This window comes from Geotrypetes seraphini, chromosome 15 (genome assembly GCF_902459505.1).
Source record: "Geotrypetes seraphini chromosome 15, aGeoSer1.1, whole genome shotgun sequence".
Taxonomy (NCBI): Eukaryota; Metazoa; Chordata; class Amphibia; order Gymnophiona; family Dermophiidae; genus Geotrypetes; species Geotrypetes seraphini.
In genome coordinates this window covers 12,805,710-12,825,333 of record NC_047098.1, presented here as the reverse complement: position 1 = coordinate 12,825,333, position 19,624 = coordinate 12,805,710, and the positions used below count along the sequence as shown (strand labels likewise).

General features: G+C 41.0%; 1 protein-coding gene across 4 annotated transcripts in view; it reads right to left on the bottom strand.

The window, feature by feature from the left end:
* ACOT7 (acyl-CoA thioesterase 7) overlaps positions 1-19,624 on the bottom strand; it is a 147,275-nt gene that overhangs the window by 120,968 nt on the left and 6,683 nt on the right. For 3 of the 4 annotated variants that reach the window (XR_004537126.1, XM_033922496.1, XM_033922498.1), the window contains 3 exons: positions 18,546-18,701; positions 10,136-10,253; positions 1,312-1,468 (listed from right to left, as the gene is read on the bottom strand). Coding sequence is in view for 3 of the 4 variants with exons in the window: in XM_033922496.1 (XP_033778387.1) it covers positions 1,312-1,468; positions 10,136-10,253; positions 18,546-18,589 (319 nt within the window). In the remaining variant the exon portion in view is untranslated. Of the gene's footprint in view, positions 1-1,311; positions 1,469-10,135; positions 10,254-18,545; positions 18,702-19,624 lie in introns of those variants that run through there. The other variant, XM_033922497.1, reaches the window with a different exon arrangement.

The window sequence follows — 19,624 nt, the reverse complement described above, 5'->3', positions numbered from 1 at the left end:
TTATGGCTATCCTGAAAACTCAACTAGTTGTAGGGTCTCAAGGGCAAGTTTAGGATGCCCTTCATTAGTAAATCAGAGCCAAGCGTGAATCTTTTGTGTGAAAAAGAGAAGAAAGGCTTTATCTAGTTCTTAAAAAAAAAAAATTCAGGCACAGGATTTCTAAAGCAGAAAAAGTGCCAGGGTATACCAGGAAAATAAACCGCGTGTGAATGTTACAGCAATCATCACCCATCCTCCTGCAGCTGCCATGTGGGAAGATGAAAATGGGTTCCCATGGTAACCGCTGCCTAGGAAGAGATTTTTAGATCTAACTGGAGCCAAAGGTTTATTGCAGTCAGCAACATACAGCACTATAGAGGGGACCCAGTAAGTCCACTCTGGTAGTCTAGATGTATTCTAGCCAACTCCACTTGTAACATTCAGCTAAAATAACCCCAAAATTCAACCATTCTGTTTCAGGAACTCAGATGTGCACGAATGTGTACTGTATGTTGCTACACTGCGCGAATGGTTAATGCCATAATGATTTCATGCCCAGAAGGGAGCTGACACGCATGAGGTGAAAATCAGCTAGGCTACGTTAAACAGATATAAAAAGAAAATGGTTACAGAAGTCAACTTTGAATTTATCCTGTAATCTGGTCACACTTGCAAAAGATACTAACTGATCTAGTTTCTTATTTTAAAAAAGGTAAAAATTCAGAAAAATAAACAGAACAGCCAAATGGTATACAACCCAAAGTCCTACATATATAGAGTGCAAATTGTTAAATGGGACAGCCTTATAAAGGGGGTGTTTATGTTTAGCTGCCTAGGGGACATCTATGTTTAGTCACCTACTTTCTTGGCTCCCTTCCTTTATAGCAGAAGTTCTCAAACTAGTCCTTGGGGCCCACCCAGCCAATAAGATTTTCACGATATCCACCATGAATACGTAGGAGAGGGATTTGCATACAAAGGAAGCATGGCATACAAATCTAATCTACATATTCATGGTTGGATATATAGAAAACCCGATTAGATGGGTTGAGAGAACCACTGCTTATAGAATACCACATTCTAGTAAACAAGGTCTCAAGAATACTTTTAAAAAGCATTACTTTGGAAGCAGCTTTAGAGTTCATCATCTACCAAAAGAAAAACCAAGAATTACTGGGTAGGTATCACAATTCCTTTTAGTCTGAACCATCATTCATAAATAGGCATTCATTAGAAATGTATCATATATGTGTAGTTCCAGATTAGGATGGATAAGATCAATTTATATACAACAATTTATACTACATCAGATTAATTAAAGGTTGATATTACCTGTTAAAATATTTTCAGACATCACATTAACTTGGACTTCCACAGAGTGCTTGGAGGTGTAGGTTATTTCAGCACTGACATGAGCCACTTCTCCAATGGACATGGGTGAAACAAAGTCTGTTCGTTCCACGCGTGCCAAGGCAGCAAAACACCGCTCCTACAATAATACAAATCATGAGAGTCACACATGGGAATGCCTGCTTAGGCCACTGTGGTAATGAAATTTTAAAAAAGAAACATTTTCCAGGTAAATGCAGTATGCAGACAAATTTGCAAAATTACAGTTGCCAACAAATGTCAATACTGATATGCTATGTGTTCAACTGTTCTTTCTTATAAATAGGGACAAACTGTAAATCCACTCACTATACACAAAGTGGTTTGTAATCAACTTGGGAAGAGATGTCTGCAAGACTGTACCGCTTACATTTTCATATTAAATTTAAGTGAAACCTTAAAAGCGCTGAATGTTCTTCTCATGTGAATGACTGTGGGATCCTGTGAAATGTGATGATGGTTTGCAGCTCGGTATATTGCAGGGATCTGTGCCAGCTCCACCCATGATGGCCTTCCGACAGCCACCTAATCTAAAAGAAAAACTGGTGAAAAACACACTCAACACAAACTCACAAGAAAAAGAACGTCACATGTCCCTGCAATATACAAAGCTGCAAACTGTGCCAACATATTTCACTGGACCCCACAGTCACTCAAATGGGAAAAAACATTCAGCATAAAGGAATCCATCACATGCTCATCTAATGTGGTATATATATCATTCAATACAAAAAGTGTAAAGAGGAATGCTACATTGGAGAAATAAGCCAGTTGCTAAAAACTAGGATTAATTTACACAGATATCAAATTAAAAATTGTAATGCCTACTAGGATATCACCTCTGAGGGATAACACTTTAAAAAAACAAAACACTGCATCAATGATTTTATGGAAGAATACTAAAAGAAAATTTAAGACAATCCAGGAACTAAGACCTATGAAATCAAAATGATAAAATATTTTGGCACCCACCAGACAGGGATTCACACAAAGACCTTGGTTTTCTATAGCATTACAAACCATGAAATTATACTGTTTTGTTACCCTATCCCCATCTCCGTCTCTACCCACCCACTCACCCACCCATTCTCAAAACTTTAACACGGTCAATAAACTGGTCCCGACCGTTTAACCTACACGCATTTTAGCGACGGATTATCAAAATGGATTTATTATTTAAAAAATTTATGAATTGCTTAAATCTAAGCGATTACCAAAACATTTCTAGAGGTCTGGTAAGAAATGAGAATAGGATCATTTCCAAGCTGTCTGGAATTGGAGGGAGTGTCCTAATGATGTTTGCAGGTGTATTTTATCTTGGGAGCGTAGCGTTCTCTTTCGGGTGTAGAGAGGAAGTGTGTCTGAGAAGTATTTTGCTGTCATGTTGTAATAGAGGGATTTATATGCCAACACTAGACCTTTGAAAATGAAGTATTTTATGGACAGCCAGTGGGCTGATATCAGTACAAGAGAGACTGGGGCATGGGCTTATAGGTTTTTCATCAGTAGTACTGCTGCATTTTGAACTCGCTGTAGTTGTTTGGTGTTTTTTGCTGTAAGACCGTTGAATAAAGCACTGCAGTAATCCAGACCTGTAAGGACAAAGGCATGAAGTTTTGTTCCGTGAAGTAGTTTCTTATCTTTCGCAGCTGGCAGAGGTAGTAAAAGGATGAGAAGACTACTTGTGAGATGTGTTTGGATAGTGATAGGTTTGAGTCAAGAGAAATTCCTAGGCTCCGTACTTTGTCTTTTGCCATCAAGGTAGTTTATTCCCAGGTTAGGGAAGGGTGGGTATATAGGAGCATTTTTCATTCCTAATCCATAGTAGTTCAGTCTTGGAGGCGATCAGTTGAAGTTTGTTCAAGGTCATCCAATATGTAGAGGGAATAACCCCTGGCGCTATCACCGTCATGACCCCCAAAGGGTCACTGCGACCACTGTAATTCAGGTATGCATCGTACAACATGCTTATAAATTCTGGAGCAAAAGACAGACCAGGATGCTCAGAAGATTCTGGTAGGCACTCCTGCTGTCCACTCTGGGGTTTCACGACAGACGCACAGCTGCACTTCACCTGGAACGCCCTGTCGACAGTTCCCATTTCTAGCTGGAATTTCTGACTAATTCAAGAGGGACTCCCATATGACTAGAAGAGGTTAAGCCAGTGGCTTCTGCACGGCATGTGGAACACAGCCGACCATCCATTGCAAATCTGACAAGAATCCTTAGCATCCTGACCTGAGGTGTCCATCTGGATGGTTTCTGGACCAAATTAAAGTGTTTTGAGGCAGGCAGAAGCTTTTATTTCAAAATTGGGAAATCCAAGTTACCACAGCAGTGATTTTAGCACTAAAAACGGCCCATAGGAGCTAAATAAGGGGTCAAAAAAATTCAGGGAACAGGATTTTAAAGGTAGGTGACACTATAACCTAATCCAAGAGAACTTTAAAAATTACTTTTAAAGACCTTCCCCCTCCCCCTCAATTTCTCTCATAGGCTGTCACAGCCTTACTCACTGTGCAATTGCTGGTGCTGGAAGCTGCAAAAGGACTGGAAACTACAGCCAGATAATTTTCTGCCTCAAACAAGCACAAATATCTGGATAGCTTGCTTCTTGAGAGGGGGGGGGGGGGAAAGAGAAAGTCCTGTAAGCTCAGGTGAAGACCCCTGAGAATCTCCCTGTCACAGCCAGTACAGCATAAGACCTAAAATGGCTGCTGAAAAAGCAAATGGACTCTCTGACTAGAAATTGTCAGCTCATGAAAGGAGTCCGTGAACTCTGAAAGACACTTCTGCTTTTCCTAGAAACAGAGAGTGTGGTTATAGAGAAAACAGTTCTGATGAAAAATATAAGCAGGATGATAACTTTCTGAAAGTTTTACCAGAGGAAAGATGAACCATGGACAGAAGTGTACAAAAAGGCCAACCACAGAGCCGGAAAACCGTTAGGCCCAGGTGCTCAAAAAAGGAACTTGGTATATTAACGGGACATTTACGGGGAAATGAGGGAGAAGCTTATGAGGAAAGGCGTGGCATAGGATCACTCAATTTATGTTAACCAATCCATAGCTTAATATATGAGATAATGAATATGATTAACCAATGAAAGTGTGAAATGTAACATGCACCAACGTGGGCCAGAGCTGTCAGAATCATATAAAAGAAAGCTCCCTGAACCATGGTTTCAGAACTCATCAGAGGTTCTCCATCAGCCTGGCCAGTCTGGTGTATTCTCTATCACTCTGTATGCTGTGTGATTTGTTCCTGTAAGATATTACTATTTGATTATTAAAACTCATATTATTTGATCAGCATAAAGAGAGTTGAGTGGTCTATCTGTGAAGGCCTAGGGTCTTCATTCTTCAGACTGTCCCCAGTACAACCTGCTGGACCGAGATCTCATCCCTCAATGGAACTTGTGTGCGAAGCTGGGGGTGGGGGGGGGGGGGGTGAGGAATGCAATAAGCCCACGATCCTGGTGAAAAACTGCCACAGGGCCACTCAGCTTGCACTCAAGTTCTCTGCGGACAAAACCTGGAGCAAGCCATGCTCCCAAGAGAACAGTCCCTGAGCTCCCAGATTATTAATTCAGGCTGCCCCTTGGCTACAGACTACTACCCTCAGAGTCTGTGTTCTCTGCAGCCAGAGATGTCCCTTTATTGGGAGCTTCTGAAGCACCAAAAGCCTCCAAACTGGATAAAATAAAAACAAAATTAAATTTAAAATAAACATGAGCAAAACAGACTGGCTCCTACCATCTCGGGTGTAGAGAGTAAAACTGAGGAATTGGAGGACAGCACAGAGTAATGGGAAGGTGGAGCAGAAGAATGTAAATGAGGCTCTCTACACAGGATCTCACAACCCAAGTGTTCCAGAATGATGTCCCTATTGCACTAGAAACAACCCAGGAGTGCCACTGGATGATGGCTAAGTGCTACTGAATCTAAATGGCTGGCCCACTCTGCATAGTTTAGGCTGGCAAGAGCCTCTCCTGCCCACTTAAACCACACTGAATATAATTTTATCCCTAGAATATAATTTTGTTCCTGGTGGGTCAGCTACGAAATATTTCCATCTGTTTTACAAAGCTAGGCATATGCCATCTTTGCAGTATTTCAAATCTCTTCCCACTAGATGGTAGTCTTTCTTAAAGAAAGTATGCTCTCAACTCACTGCTAGTAAAAAGTCACATTAATAGATTAGTACCTCTATATTTTGAAAATCATATATTTTATGAGATCAGGAGGGAGAATATAGTAGAAGCATTCAAATACCTCAAAGATATCAATAATGCAGAAGAAACAAACTTTTATCAGAGGAAAGAATGTTCCAAAACAAGAGGTAATGATATGAGTCTTAACAGGAGTGGATTTGAGTGATATCAGGAAATATTTCTTTATGGAAAGGGTGTTGGATGCAAGGAATGGCCTTTCAATGGAGACAATTGAAACAGAAGCACAGAGATCCAAGATGGCGACGGAGTGAGTCACGTTAGAAGGTTGCTCCTGCATTTTCTTGAAAATCTTACCTTTTCCATGCCTAAACGCAGGTGCAAACAGAGGCGTTCTTCCTGCCTCCTCTGTTACTTCGTTGTTGTGGCAGGCGGTGATTACAACTTATGCTGCTCCGGTTGGATCGGGCTCATCCGCTGACCGAGGTGGGCAGACCTCGGTCTTGGAGAGCGAGGTGTCGCTCAGCCCATTGGGGACTGGAGTTCTTCCGCGTCCCGGGAGGATGTCGGGGACACCGTCGGCAGTGCAGGAGACACCGGAGTTGATTTTTCCGTCGGCGCTGCAGATTTCACCCCTGACCCCGGATGCAGTTCGTAGCTTGTCGACTTCCTTGCAGCCGACACCAGAGAGTGGAGGAGCTGAAACCTGTGATGGAACAGGGAAGGAGGAGGTGGGACCCATTGGGATAGTTCCCGGAATGTCTACTCCTGCTCCTTTAATAAGACCTGAGGTGATTGACATGGAAGCTATTTGGAGTGGACTGGAATCCTTACATAAGGTATGCTCTCAATTTGTTTCCTCAGTCCAGAGCACCAACATCCAATTTAAAACTTTGGAAGAGAAATTTCAAAAACAGTCCAGTAGAATTGACAATTTAGAAAAATCAATAGCAGAACTTAAGATTTCCATTAATTCACAACTGAAGGAAAAGTCTTTTCTTATTAGAAAAATGGAAAATTTGTTAAATGGCAAATAGAAATTTGAATCTTAGATTTTTAAATTTTCCAGTCTCCAAATTTCAAACAGCGAGAGACTTATTTAATTCCTTCTTAAAATTAGTATTAAAATTTCCTGAAGATAATATGCCACCGTTACAAAAGTTATACTATTTGAATATTCCCAAAAAAGATAAAGAAAAAAGGAATCATACCGGGAGATTTGGAGCTCACTGGTATGTTGGAAACTTCTCTACAAGAAGAAATACTTATTAGAGCAACCTTACTGGTAACCTTCGTTTTCCTCCAGGATAAGGAGGCTGTTCTCCGTCTATTCTACAAGACTGATAATGTGGAATTTCATGGTTCCAAGGTTTCAATATTTCCTGATGTTTTGAAATGGACACAAGCCAGACGGAAGAAATTCCTGGCTTATCGTCAATTAACTTTGAGTATGGGAGCAACTTTCAGTTACGTTTCCCCTGTAAATGCTGCGTTACCTATCAGAATGCTAGATATATATTTTATGACCCTGACCACTGAATTTTTTTATTGAGGGTAAGGCAGCTCAAAGAACTTCAGAGGCTTCCATGGAACCCCTCAACCAGGCAGTTAGTTAATTAAATCCAACTGCACTCTGTAATGTGATTTAGTTATGAGTTATTCCTCAGAACCAACTTCCCTGGGAGGTGATGGATTCTCTCTCCCAAGTTTGTGGATTCTGAATTAGTCATAAATGTGAAATTATTTTATAATTTACTTTTTGTTTCTTATTTCAATTGTTAATTTCCACTATATTGTTGTTCAACAATTTGTAAAAGAATATAAATAATAATAAAAAAAATTAAAAAAAAAGAAATAGAAAACAGAAGCACTAACAGAATTCAAGAATCTAATCTAATCTAAGGCTTGGTTTTATATACGAGTCATCATTCTAAGAAAGCTCGATTCGGTTTACAATAATTAACTTAACAAATAAAAACCATAAAAAATAAGACAAAATTTCGGGAAATTAATTTTCAAAGTGTTTAGCAAATAAATTAGTTTTTAAAGATTTCCGAAAAAATTGAAGTGAGCCAGAACTCCTTAAAAGAAATGGAAGATGATAAACACAGAGGACACCTAGTTGTGAAGCAGTTAGGGCAGTGTCCTGTAAACTTTTTAAAGCCGCAGCGCACTAAACTCGGGGCCGTGGCTGGAGGGCATCCGGAAATGCGTGGAGGCCCTGAGCCTGCAATTGCTATTCCGGTGGGGAGTGCTGGAGGAGGAGAGGCTGACTGCCTACAGGACGTGCCTCTCACAGCAAGAGACATATGCTGTAAGCAGTCAACTGACACCAGCACCTCTCCTCCTCGCCAGCATCTTGCTGCACACCCAGAATCTCGCCACAGGACCCTAGTTTGCCATGGCACACAGTTTGCGATATACTGAGTTATAGGAAAGCCAAAATTACCTGGGTTATACATTTCTTTAGTTGGGCTCCTATTCTATATATTACGGTACCTAAGATGTACAGTGCTCCCCCGGTCATTCGCGGTCAGCGATTCGTGGTTCCAGTCATTCGCAGGAGAGGGCAGCCGGAGAGGCAGGAGAGAGGAGCGCCGGCGAGTGAAGGAAATCACTTGCGGTATGCTCTGACCGCCTCTTCCTGCACTAAAGTCAGGCCTCACCAATCAGGAGCTGCGTGTCAAAGCTGTATGGACTTCTGTTATAGACTGGTAACCTGATATGCAATCACAATCATTTCTTTTAGTGGCTTTATTTGGCAAAGAATAAAAGGAACAGGTTTAAGACTGACTAAAGACCATTCTGATGATTGGGGGGGGGGGGGGTTGTCTCTGTTGGCTGAGTTGAACATTTGTTGTCAAGAGAGAGGGTGCATTTAGGTGCCAGTCCAGAAGCCTGAGTTTCCTCTGGCAGCACAATATAGGAAGATTAGGTACTTACCTCGATGATCTTTTTTCGCTTAACACAGCATACGAGTCCCGACGCCCACTTGCTTTGTGTAAAGGAACATCAATGTTCCATCTATCTGTGTCATCTGTCTGTAAACAATTAGCTCTTGAATATTTAGTGCGACAAATCTGACACGCTGGAATGCTCTCCCTTTAGATCATAGATTGGAACATTCTTTCGAGGCATTTAAAAAGAAATTGAAAACTTTCTTAGTTCAGGAAGTATTTGGTCCAAATTGATTATTTTAGTCTTTTTTTTTCTTTTTCTCCCTTATATGTCTTCCAGAGTAGGTTGAGTAGGTAGTCATGGCTAGTTCGGTTGCTGCTAAATTAGTTTTCTTTACGATCAGTTTTGTACTTCTTTGTAAGTTGTTTTATGATTTTAAGGGGATTCGCTATGTAAAATCTAGAATATCTATTTTCTCAATTGCCGACAAGAATCTCTGGAATTCAATTCCAGGTATAAGAAGATTATGCAAAGATCCATGTCTTTCAAGAAATTGTTAAAAACACAATTATTTGTGGACACCTTTCTCTAACTGTATGGTTATTATTTGTTTTAGATTTGAATAATTCTGTAGTAAGGAAATTTTGTGGGGGAGACTGATTTGTTTACTGCATTTTACAATGTTTGTTTGTGTTTAAAACTGTGTATGTAAAACTTTTTGTACATCTTTTAGATTTAAGTGATTCACAGATTTTAAAAAATAAATAAATAAGTCTGCTACTAGCGGGTATATCAAATGATAACATAAACATAGTTTATATTTTGGCTTAAAAATTCCCACCAGAGCTTCCTTTCTATGATTAGAATATAAAAAATTAAGGGCTCCTTTTACTAAGGTGCGCTAGCGTTTTTAGTGCATGCACAAGATTAGCGCACGCTAGCCGAAAAATTATTATTTTTTTTATTTATTAAATTTTCTATACCGTTCTCCCAGGGGAGCTCAGAACGGTTTACATGAATGTATTCAGGTACTAAAGCATGTTTCCCTGTCTGTCCCAGTGGGCTCACAATCTAGCCGAAAAATTACCGCCTACTTAAAAGGAGGCGGTAGCAGCTAGCGCGCGGGGCAATTTAGCATGTGCTATTCCACGCATTAAGGCCCTAACGCACCTTTGTAAAAGGAGCCCTAAGATATGTATGCTCGAGCGGTCATTCGGGGGTGGGGGGGACTGAACGGCAAGGTCGGGAGCACTCCCTCAGGGCTTGCACCCGGGGCGGACAGCCCCCCCCACCTCCCCTCCCCACCTCCCCCTTAGTACACTACTGTATTCAAGACATCCTTGAAGACAAACTAACACCGCAAGACTCATCCCAATTCTCTGTAACAAACCGCTCTACTATTCAATTCCTCTGGAAATGGCCAGATAACTTCTTTTGTAATCCGCCTTGAACTGCAAGGTATTGGCGGAATAGAAATCACTAATGTAATGTAATGGATCAGATCAAATGTCCACTTAACCCTGTCTCCATACCACAAATACCCAGCATAAGTCTCAAAAAGCAGATTCATCACATGTTGCTCACTCCCAGGAATAAGGAATATTTTTTCCAAGTCTGCCTGGCTAATAATAGCTTATAGATTTTTCCTCCAGAAATTTGTTGAAATCAAGTGAACCAGCGTTAGTCAACTCTACTTACCACAGATTTACTGTTACAGTGCCGGGTACTAATAATGGCACCAGCTTCTTCAATCATTTTCAGAATGGTTCCTCCATGCACATTTCCAGCAATATTTGCATCATCAGGACGCATGATCCTATAGAAATAAAATAAAAGTGCATAGCATTTTTCTTCTATCACTAACAAAATCAAAGCAATGATGCAGATCAGCTTTTAAACCTGTGATAACTTTACTGTGTACAATCCATTTAACTTGCTTTTACCTAAACTTAGAAACCAAGATGCACTCTGATCATTCCAGGACAAGTCTTTTCCTTGAGCCTAACATCAGAGGAGTCAGAATCAGATAAACAGATTGATTTGTTCAGTGTATACATCCACTGTACTCTGAGCATATTAGGCTCTACAAACAGTTTGAATCGAGCCCTAAGACTTTATATGAAAGGTGTTTCTCACAAAAATGGTTAGCTGTAGGCTCCCAAATTTTAGAAAAACATGTTATTCCAAATATATGTGCCCTTACAGCTGAAGTGGCATACTATAGATAATTTACAATTTGAAAAAGGCCTAGCTCCCAGTACTGTATTATTAAGTGATTCCCAGCTAATAAAATAAAAAGAACAAAATATTTTCTAAGTTGTAGTAAAGTGAATTTGTATGGCACATACACAGTCATCAACCCTAAATTCATTTCAGAAAGCTACAAAGAATTCAATAAAAATATTTTCAAATGGTCAACTAGACAAGAACTTACATATAAATAAAACACTATCAAAGCAAAATATAAAATTCTACACAGACATCTTTTTTGTACTGCCTTGTAGATAGATATATGTTTACTTTCCAAACCAAGTCAGGGCCAGATACACTAAAGAGGATCGGTAAGACCGTATGGGTCTGCTCAGATCCTGTTTTTGGTTGATTCTAAAAGAGCTATTAACAACTTTGCATGCAAATTATTCACGCGGAGGTTCATCGTAATCCCCGACTATCCTGTCTAACTGATCACTGTAAGAGTGACTCTCCACATGCGCAAAGCCGGCAGGGGGAGCCCGAACAGCTGGGAAGCAGCCCCAGAGTAGCCTCCTGCTACTCAAGCTGTTCGGGGCAGGAAACCTTTTTAAAAAAAAAAAAAAAAAAGGCACAGATGCTATGTGTGTATTACACATGCACAATATCTGCCTCATTAAAAAAAAAAAAATAATAATAATAAAAATAGACACCCCAAACAAACTGGCACCGGGGACTGACACCCACCCCCACACCAGTGAAAATTGGCAGAAGGGACACCCCCCTTTGCATGAGAAAATAAATTTGCAGGAGGAATGCCCACTCCCTCCTACCAATGGAGGGCCCCCCTCAGTATCAGGAAGGAGAAATGTCCACTCCCGACTGCCACCGGATGCTCCCACGATCTCCCCCCCCCCCCCACTCCCCACCCACTGGATCCCAATAGTTCTTCTGAAACATCAGCAATTAATGAGAAACTTGAGCAGATTCATCAAAGGCTTGACACCAACAGATTAGCCCTTAACATTAATAAATCAAATATTATGTTTTTCCCCTGGAAAGATAGTTATAAACTTATCTTTGCAATTTCTATTAAAGGTATCACTCTAAGATTGATAAATAGAATTTTACTTGTACATCGCCTTGAATTTTGAATTGGCGATTAATCAAAATACCTAATAAACTTGGAAACTTGGAAACTTGGATCCTAGGCGTTATCTTCAATGATAAATTAACCTACCATGACCATATTAGTAACGTTGTTAAATCAACTTTTTATAGACTTCGCCAAATCCGTTCAGTGTCAAAATTTTTATGTCCAAAGTCTTCATTCCTTGGTTATTTCAAAAATCGATTACTGTAATGCCCTATTTAAGGGAATGGCTCAAAGGGAAATCAGATGTTTGCAGAACATGCTTCAATTAAACTTATTATGAAAGCCAAGAAATTTGATCATGTGACTCCTCTACTTAAAAAAGCACACTGGCTTCCTGTCACACATCGTATAATGTACAAATTAAGTTTGCTTATCTTTAAATCTCCGATATCTAAAACCCCAGCTTTCATTTACAAATTATTGATTCCTTATTCTTCATCCAGATTACTGAGGTCTAATGACCCAACATTTATTAATCATTCCCTCCCTTAAAATTATTAATACACAAAGGCATTTCATCTTTTCCGTTACAGCTCCTCAAATATGGAATTATCTTCCAATTTACTTAAGAGAGGAAAAAAAACTTGGAGAAATTTAAGAGCAAACTCAAAAGCTTTCTTTTTAAAGATGCATTTAATAACTAAAAGAATTGTCTAGGAGTTTCATTTTATCTTCATATCTTTTGAGATTCTTTGTTCTTTCCCTTCCTATTGTTTTTAATCTTACTTTTCTATTAATTAGATTGTATTTCTTTTCCCAGTCTTTCCTCACGTTTTATTATGTTTTTAAAAATAGTCTTTATTATGTTTTGTAAGATTTAGTTTTTTGTTAGTTATGTTTGTCCCCCAATTTTGTAATTTTATTGATTTGTTCATCGCTTAGAATTTGGAATAAGCGATTAATCAAATTTTATAATAAACTTGAAACTGTTATCCAGCACCTTTGGGGATTGGTGGATACCGGATAACTGGTTTTCTGGTTAATTAAGAGTGTGTTAGAAACCTTGTCTAACACACTCTCAATTCCCCTCCACCCACCTCCCTCCAAAGCACCAGCACAGCAGTGGTCCTGAGCTGCAAAGGCCTCCTCCCAACCTCCCTCAAGCACTGAAGTGGCAGAAGCAGGAAGCAGTCCTGAGTGGTGAACCCCTTCCCTCCCTCTCTCTCTTCTTTACATAAAGCGCAGCGGTCAGCAGGAGGCAGCAGGAGGGAAGTAAAAAAATTTTCAGAGTTGGCAGGGACAGGAGACAGGAGGGATCCCTCCTGTCCCGGCCTACCAAAGGATCACCAGATCATATGGCAGGCTCGGCGGAGGCCTGCAGGACATCGGGAGAGAGGGGGGACAGGGCAGGGAGTACCTGATTGTAAAACCGCTTAGATAACCTTGATGGAAAAATTATGTTCTTATTGTTAATTTTCTTTCCCTTAGACGCAGCAGATGAATCCAGAGACCAATGGGATAGCCCACATCTACCAGCAGGCGGAGAAAGAGAAACTGATTAACAGGTGGTCCTATTGGCTGGCACTCTTCCTGTTTATCCAGTATAGCTCCTTGGCCAAGCATCCGTAACCATCAATAGGCATAGCATGTAAAAAACTTATTTCCCATAAAAAATCTCAAAATGCAATAATACAGAAAACAACCTGTCATAATAACAAACTGCGAAAGTTGCAAAAGAAAAAACCGAGAGACAATATCCAGAAAGGGTGGGGCTCTGGATTCATCTGCTGCGTCTAAGGGAAAGAAAATTAACAGGTAAGAACATAATTTTTCCTTCCCTAGCAACAGCAGCAGATGAATCCAGAGACCAATGGGATGTAGCAAAGCAATCCTCAATCTGGGTGGGAAGCAAACGCCGCCTCCCCAACAACCGAAGCACAAAACGCCCATACCGCATGCGCCCCCACATCCAAGCAGAAATGCGGAGAGAAAGCACTCTCGGAAGACCAATTAGCCGCGAGACAAATCTTCTCCAAGGAAAAAACCTCTGGGCCAAGCCCAAGAAGTAGCCATCGCTCCGGCGGAATGGTCATGAAGTTATTTCGCCAACTGCTTCCCTGCCAGCAAGCAAGCATAAAGAATGTCCTCCTGGACCCATCGAGCGATGGAGGCTTCGGACGCCGCCATACGTTTGAGGCGTCCCTTGAAGATTACAAAAAGGAGATATAAACAACTAAAAGTCGTTAGAAACCGAGCTCGCGGAGAACGCTACATACGTACCAAAAAATGCAGTGAATAAAAGCACTGCTCCCAATTTCTCCTCCCAGGAAGAAGGAAGGAAAAGCGAGCATGACATAAAAGAAAGGATGACACCCCCCTAGAAAGAAATAGTGGTACCATCCGAACTGATACCCCATATTTTGGAAATCAGAAATAGGAATCCTCGCTGAACAAGGCCTGCAACATAGAAAACTGCAGAGCTGAAGCCATGGCCACAAGAAACCCCATGTTCAACGGCAGAGCCCTTTAGAGTCCCAAAAGACAAGGAAGAAATGAAGCCTTTGGTAAACTGAGAAGAAGTACGTGAAGATTGTACTCCAAACCGGGATTTCTAAGAGGCGAATGAATATACCGCACTCTGTTTAGGAAAAGAACTACATGAAGCTGAGAAGTAAGCGAAGAGCAATATACCTAGCCCTTGTAACAAGCCAAGAATGGCACTAGAAGCTGAAGGGAATTGAACGCTAAGCCCTCGGCAATACACTTGTGACAAAAAGGAACTCTGGAGTGGTTCAAATGTTAAGAAGCACCCAAGAAAGGAAAAACCTCCAAAAGGAAGCAGAAGCCACAGGAGAAGACGTCCGTAGCACCTGGATAAGAGAAGAAACAACCTGCTTCGCATAACCCTTACACGTCAGCCATGATTTTTCAAAAAACTAGGTCGTAATACTAAAGTAGTACAAATATCCATGTTGATCGGACCCTAGGCGAGCAAAGCCGGAGATACCAGGAAACTTCTTAGTCCGGCTGTCGAAAGACTCATCAAATCCGCATAGTAAGGATGGCGCCGCCAATCCAGAGATTCTACAAATACTGTGCCCGGAAAGCGAGCTCGAGATGGCAAATCCAAGCCATCATCAGCCAGCGGAAAACACTGAAAAAGAGATGGCAGAGGCGAGAAAGGAGCCACGCAGCTACCCCCTTTAACTCCCACTCCTTGGGCCTGCCGAAGAAGCTAGGAAGTTTAGAATTGAGACGCGAGGCCATGAGGTATAGGTTAAGGAGATCTCACGTCCATAAAAAGAACTAGAACGCCTGAGCCACAAATCTCAATATCCAGGATGCAGAAGATTACACTATTACTAACATGCACACTTTCCAGAGCATACACAGTGCTGTACACTGTAACATACAAGAAATGGGCCATGCTCAGATTCCGCGGAGAGAAAGTCTATCCAAACTCTTATCCTGATCCATAAAAGGATCTGCCAACAGAAGAAGAATATGAGAGTCCACCCACTGAAGCAGAACAATGTCACCTGCCAACTGAGTACAACACCTACTGCCCAAGCTGTAGAGAAATACCCCCATCCTAATACTGACCAAAAGGACCCTCAGCGGTAATCCGGAAGAATGATCTGAAGCTCCAGAAAGGTAGCCTGACCCTGCTCAAGAGTAGAAGAATGAACAAGTACTGAGTCGCCTCTGAAGACCAGACTCCTGGAGCTGAGGATGGAAGCCACCAAGCCCCCCAACCCGACAGCCCGGGATGGTCGGTGGTCATGAGATAGTCCAGCAAAGACCGAGGCATGCCTTGAAAAGAGAAATCGCGCTGAGCCACCAAATCATACAGAGCGATGCAGGAGGAGCATACCAAATAATTGAAGCCCTCAGATACCGGGAACCACCGGAACAAAAGCGACTGCTGTAGCGTAAGAAGGGGAAAGCAAGCCGAAGTCCCCAGTGGAGTCAGCAATATAGATCCCAGAAACTGTACAGAATCCCATACTCTTGGTCATGGTAAGCGAAGAAGAATACCAATCTGAGACTGAGACCCCACGCCCAAGTCTCCGGAAAGAAACACATGTCTCTCCTATATGAATAAAAACATCACCCCGATATACCTATAAATAGTACAGGAGAAAAGAGCGCTGTGCAAATTCGAAGATGCAAGTGTAAAGAACTGAGGAAAAGATATCACCCTTTTCGTGTCAGTCAAATGGCCCGACTGGAAGTCGTCCGAATCAAGCAGGCAGTCAAGAAGAAATTAGATGAATCGCCTGGTAGCATCAAAACGGTACCACCGCCCACATCACTTAAAACGTTCATGAAGCCTTGGGTAGGCGAAATGGCATGTGCCAAAACCGAAAGCGCTGCTCCAAGAGAGGCAGGCAAACCAAGTGCCGATTCGGAGTCCATAGAGAAAATGTAAATATACTCCCAGGTTGTCTGCAGAAATGTGTATCCCCGAGAAACTAATTCAGCAGAATGGGATCCAGCCTGCTCAATGCCCCCGTCTCAGGCACCATGCAGTAAGTGGAACAACGTCCCTTAGTTCCCAAAGAACTACAAGAACTGTCCTGAGGACCATTAACACTGAAAAGGGAAACACAAAACATAGAGACTCCAAGAACAAACTGGAAACCTGAGGAGGATGCAAAGTCGCAAGCATCCTGAAAAATCTTCACAGCCCCCTGACCTGACATTATAGCGTCTTCTCCCTCATGAGAAAGCCTGAAGAGTCATTGGAAGAAGTCAAGATCCCCTCAGAATGAAGTGCAGAAGGTCAGGGAATGGCAGGATGAGACTAAAGGATCTGCAAGAAGATTCTCCTAGGAAAAATCAAGTTTCACAATGTAAAGAGCCATGAAAACTGGAGCCATGAAAACTGGAGCCATGAAAACTGGAGCCATGAAAACAGTACTAACCCCATGCAACATGAGCGAAATACGTATGTCCTTAAAAGTGAATACGCACTAGACTCAATCAAGATGCTGCATCTACCGTCCCGTGGAAAACAACAGCATCCTTACAGGTATCAGACAAAGCTCACATCGCTAATGAGAGCTTCAGGGATGAGGCTAACAGCCACATAGCGCGTGATCCTCCGCGGGTTTGATAGAATAGGTAACTGGCTCCTGGTTAAACGGAGCTGTACAGCCCTTCCTGTCTGGTCGGGGGGCCCGTCTAGCATGTGCCATGAGAAAATGGCGACAGGAGAAGCCAGTGTGATAAGCATGGAAATCTGAAGTCCAGGCCCCCTCAGAAATAGAGAAAGAGTCCTGGCTGCAGGAAGATGCACAGTGTCATTATGCCCATAGAGACAGCCCGAACTTGGAAACTGTTTGTACTACCTTTACCATTCTAACAATTCTTGAAGTGAACTCAAGACAGATCAACCAAAATACAATATTTTCAGTGATGTGAAATATACTATTTTATGGGGTGTCAGAAAGACCTTTTGAAGTAAACTTCAAAACATTCTTAAGATCTTCATTCATCCCCTATGGCTTTGTAAGTAGTCAATTAGATAATTATTCACTCATAGTAAGTTGTATAGAAAAGATAATAACTTAGCTTTTTTTCATTTATTTCTTTTTTTCTATTAATAGTGTTGCACTGCTTTCTCTAGCGGTCAGCATATATCGCTCCCCTGCCGACGCGTTTCGCCTATCTTTGTCAAGGCATGGGGTCTGAATCATTAAATGCTCTTATCTATAGTGTTCAGCGGCTTCTGAGAAAGATAAAAGATATTTATAGTATTTGTTATGCTTTATTGATAGTGCCGATAAACTGCACTGTTCCTGAAGAAGCTCGTCATTTTTAATGAGAGTGAAACGAAGATCTTCCATCGTCCAGTTGTCTAGTTCTCAACAGGCCGGGTTAAGAACCAACATCCGAGCTAAGTATTTCAATAACTTTAAATGCAATAGCATAACAAATTAGATTTATAGATGAAATCAATGAAATTAAATTACATAACAAGAGTTTAAAGGACCGATGATAGCTCACATGATAGCTATGTGCTAAGACTTGTTCAACCGGCATATAACTGTGAGCATTTGAGATCCGAATAATCTCTTAATTCAACTGTTTGGTTGGTATATAGTTTATGTCTGGCCCCTAGAAATATATTACAACCTACAAAGGTTCAAGCTCTCACCTGTATACACAGATCAGATTGCATTAGTGATCAGTAATATTTAACCCTTACAGGTTGTTATCATGAAAAGCGTTTTTTATTTCTTGGTAATAAAACGCAGTATACTGACTGATTAGAACTAAATTAAACAGCAAATTATAGGTAGCACTTACCTTATTGGCTTCATATTAAGATGCAAAAGTGCTGCTCTTTTGCTGACCGCATTTATCAATTTCCAGACCTGCTGCATCGTAATAGTAGGTCTTTATTGGGTATGAATTAAAAAGGAATAAATGGCAAGGTGCCCTGCTCTACTGCAGAATTCACAACCCACCTCACCAGTGCTATCACAGTATGTGCAATTATCTGCAAATAGTATACCTAACTCTACAAGCAAACTAACGACTCTGGAATCTTGTGCATTATTCTGTATTAGCATTCCTCACTAGTACATTAGTAACTTTGAAACTGAATTTCACTCAGCATCACAGTTTAAAGCAACAACACTGGATTGATAGTGACAAGTCTTTTCACGCTGCTTCTATTAATCTCCGATGCCCCTTCTTGACATATGCTGAGTTTACAAGCAAATGAATCATAAATCGGGCCCCAGGCACTGCAGGCACCAGTTGTGCAAATCTATCATGGACATAGTCCTGCTGCTGTGAGATCAAGGATACCTCAGAGTCCAAGAGGTGTAGGTATCTGACCACAATTTATTCATAAAATCCCATAAAACTGAGGACAATTCAAGCTTGAAGGATCAATAAAACTTCAGAAAGAATGAGGCTCAGCTTGGCTATGTTTCGGCAAAGATGCCTGCATCAGGAGTCAGTCTAAGAATAAACAATGTATCATAAGTAAATCATTTCATAACTCAACCAATGCATTAAAATATATTTTATAGAACACTTAATAGGACACAGCATATAACTGTTTCCCACTTTTGTCATTTTCACAAATAAGCTCTAAGGAAAATCATATTAATCAAATTAGATTTTAATCTGCATGTGGGTAAAGCTGATACGCTGTATGTACAATTATTTTATTGTTGTTTTTCTAGTATCTAGTCTAACAGCTAACTCATATTCATGTAATCTATTTTATTGCATTATTTGATATCTGTATTATCAAAAAAAACATATTTATATGTATTTATATACCACTTATAGCCTAAGGGGCTCATAATAAAAAAAAAGTGGCCCAAGTTGGTACTTGGACGATCAAAAAGACAGATTGTCCAAGTACCGATAATCAAAGCTGGTTTTAGACGTATCTAAAACCAGCTTAGGTCTTTGCCCTGTCTCTGAATGCCTAGAGCGAAAAGGGGCGTTTTTGGAGGAGTGGAAAGGGCGAGAGGTAGGCCGACTTAGACTTAGTCATCTAGCAGCCATAACCAAAAAGGTCTGATAGGTTGCCAGATGGAATTTATACGTTTTGACTTAGACCAAGTCAAAACAAGTATAAGTTCCTAATCAGGCCACTGAGCTGATCGCGGCTGCCTGACTCAGTACATCAAGGGTCATCTCTAGCAATATTCAAATCCAGACTCAAAGCCCACTTCTTTGAAGATGCTTTCAGTTCCAAACTCCAATCCACCTTCTAGCACCAATACCTGTCTTATCATTCCCTCTGTAATTTCACCACCTAAGAAAGGTGTATTGAATCACCTTCTTGACCAGTTTGTCTGTCTTGACTGCCACTACTAATAATCATTTCTAGACATATGCAGCATTGTACATCAAAACACAGTAGAGAT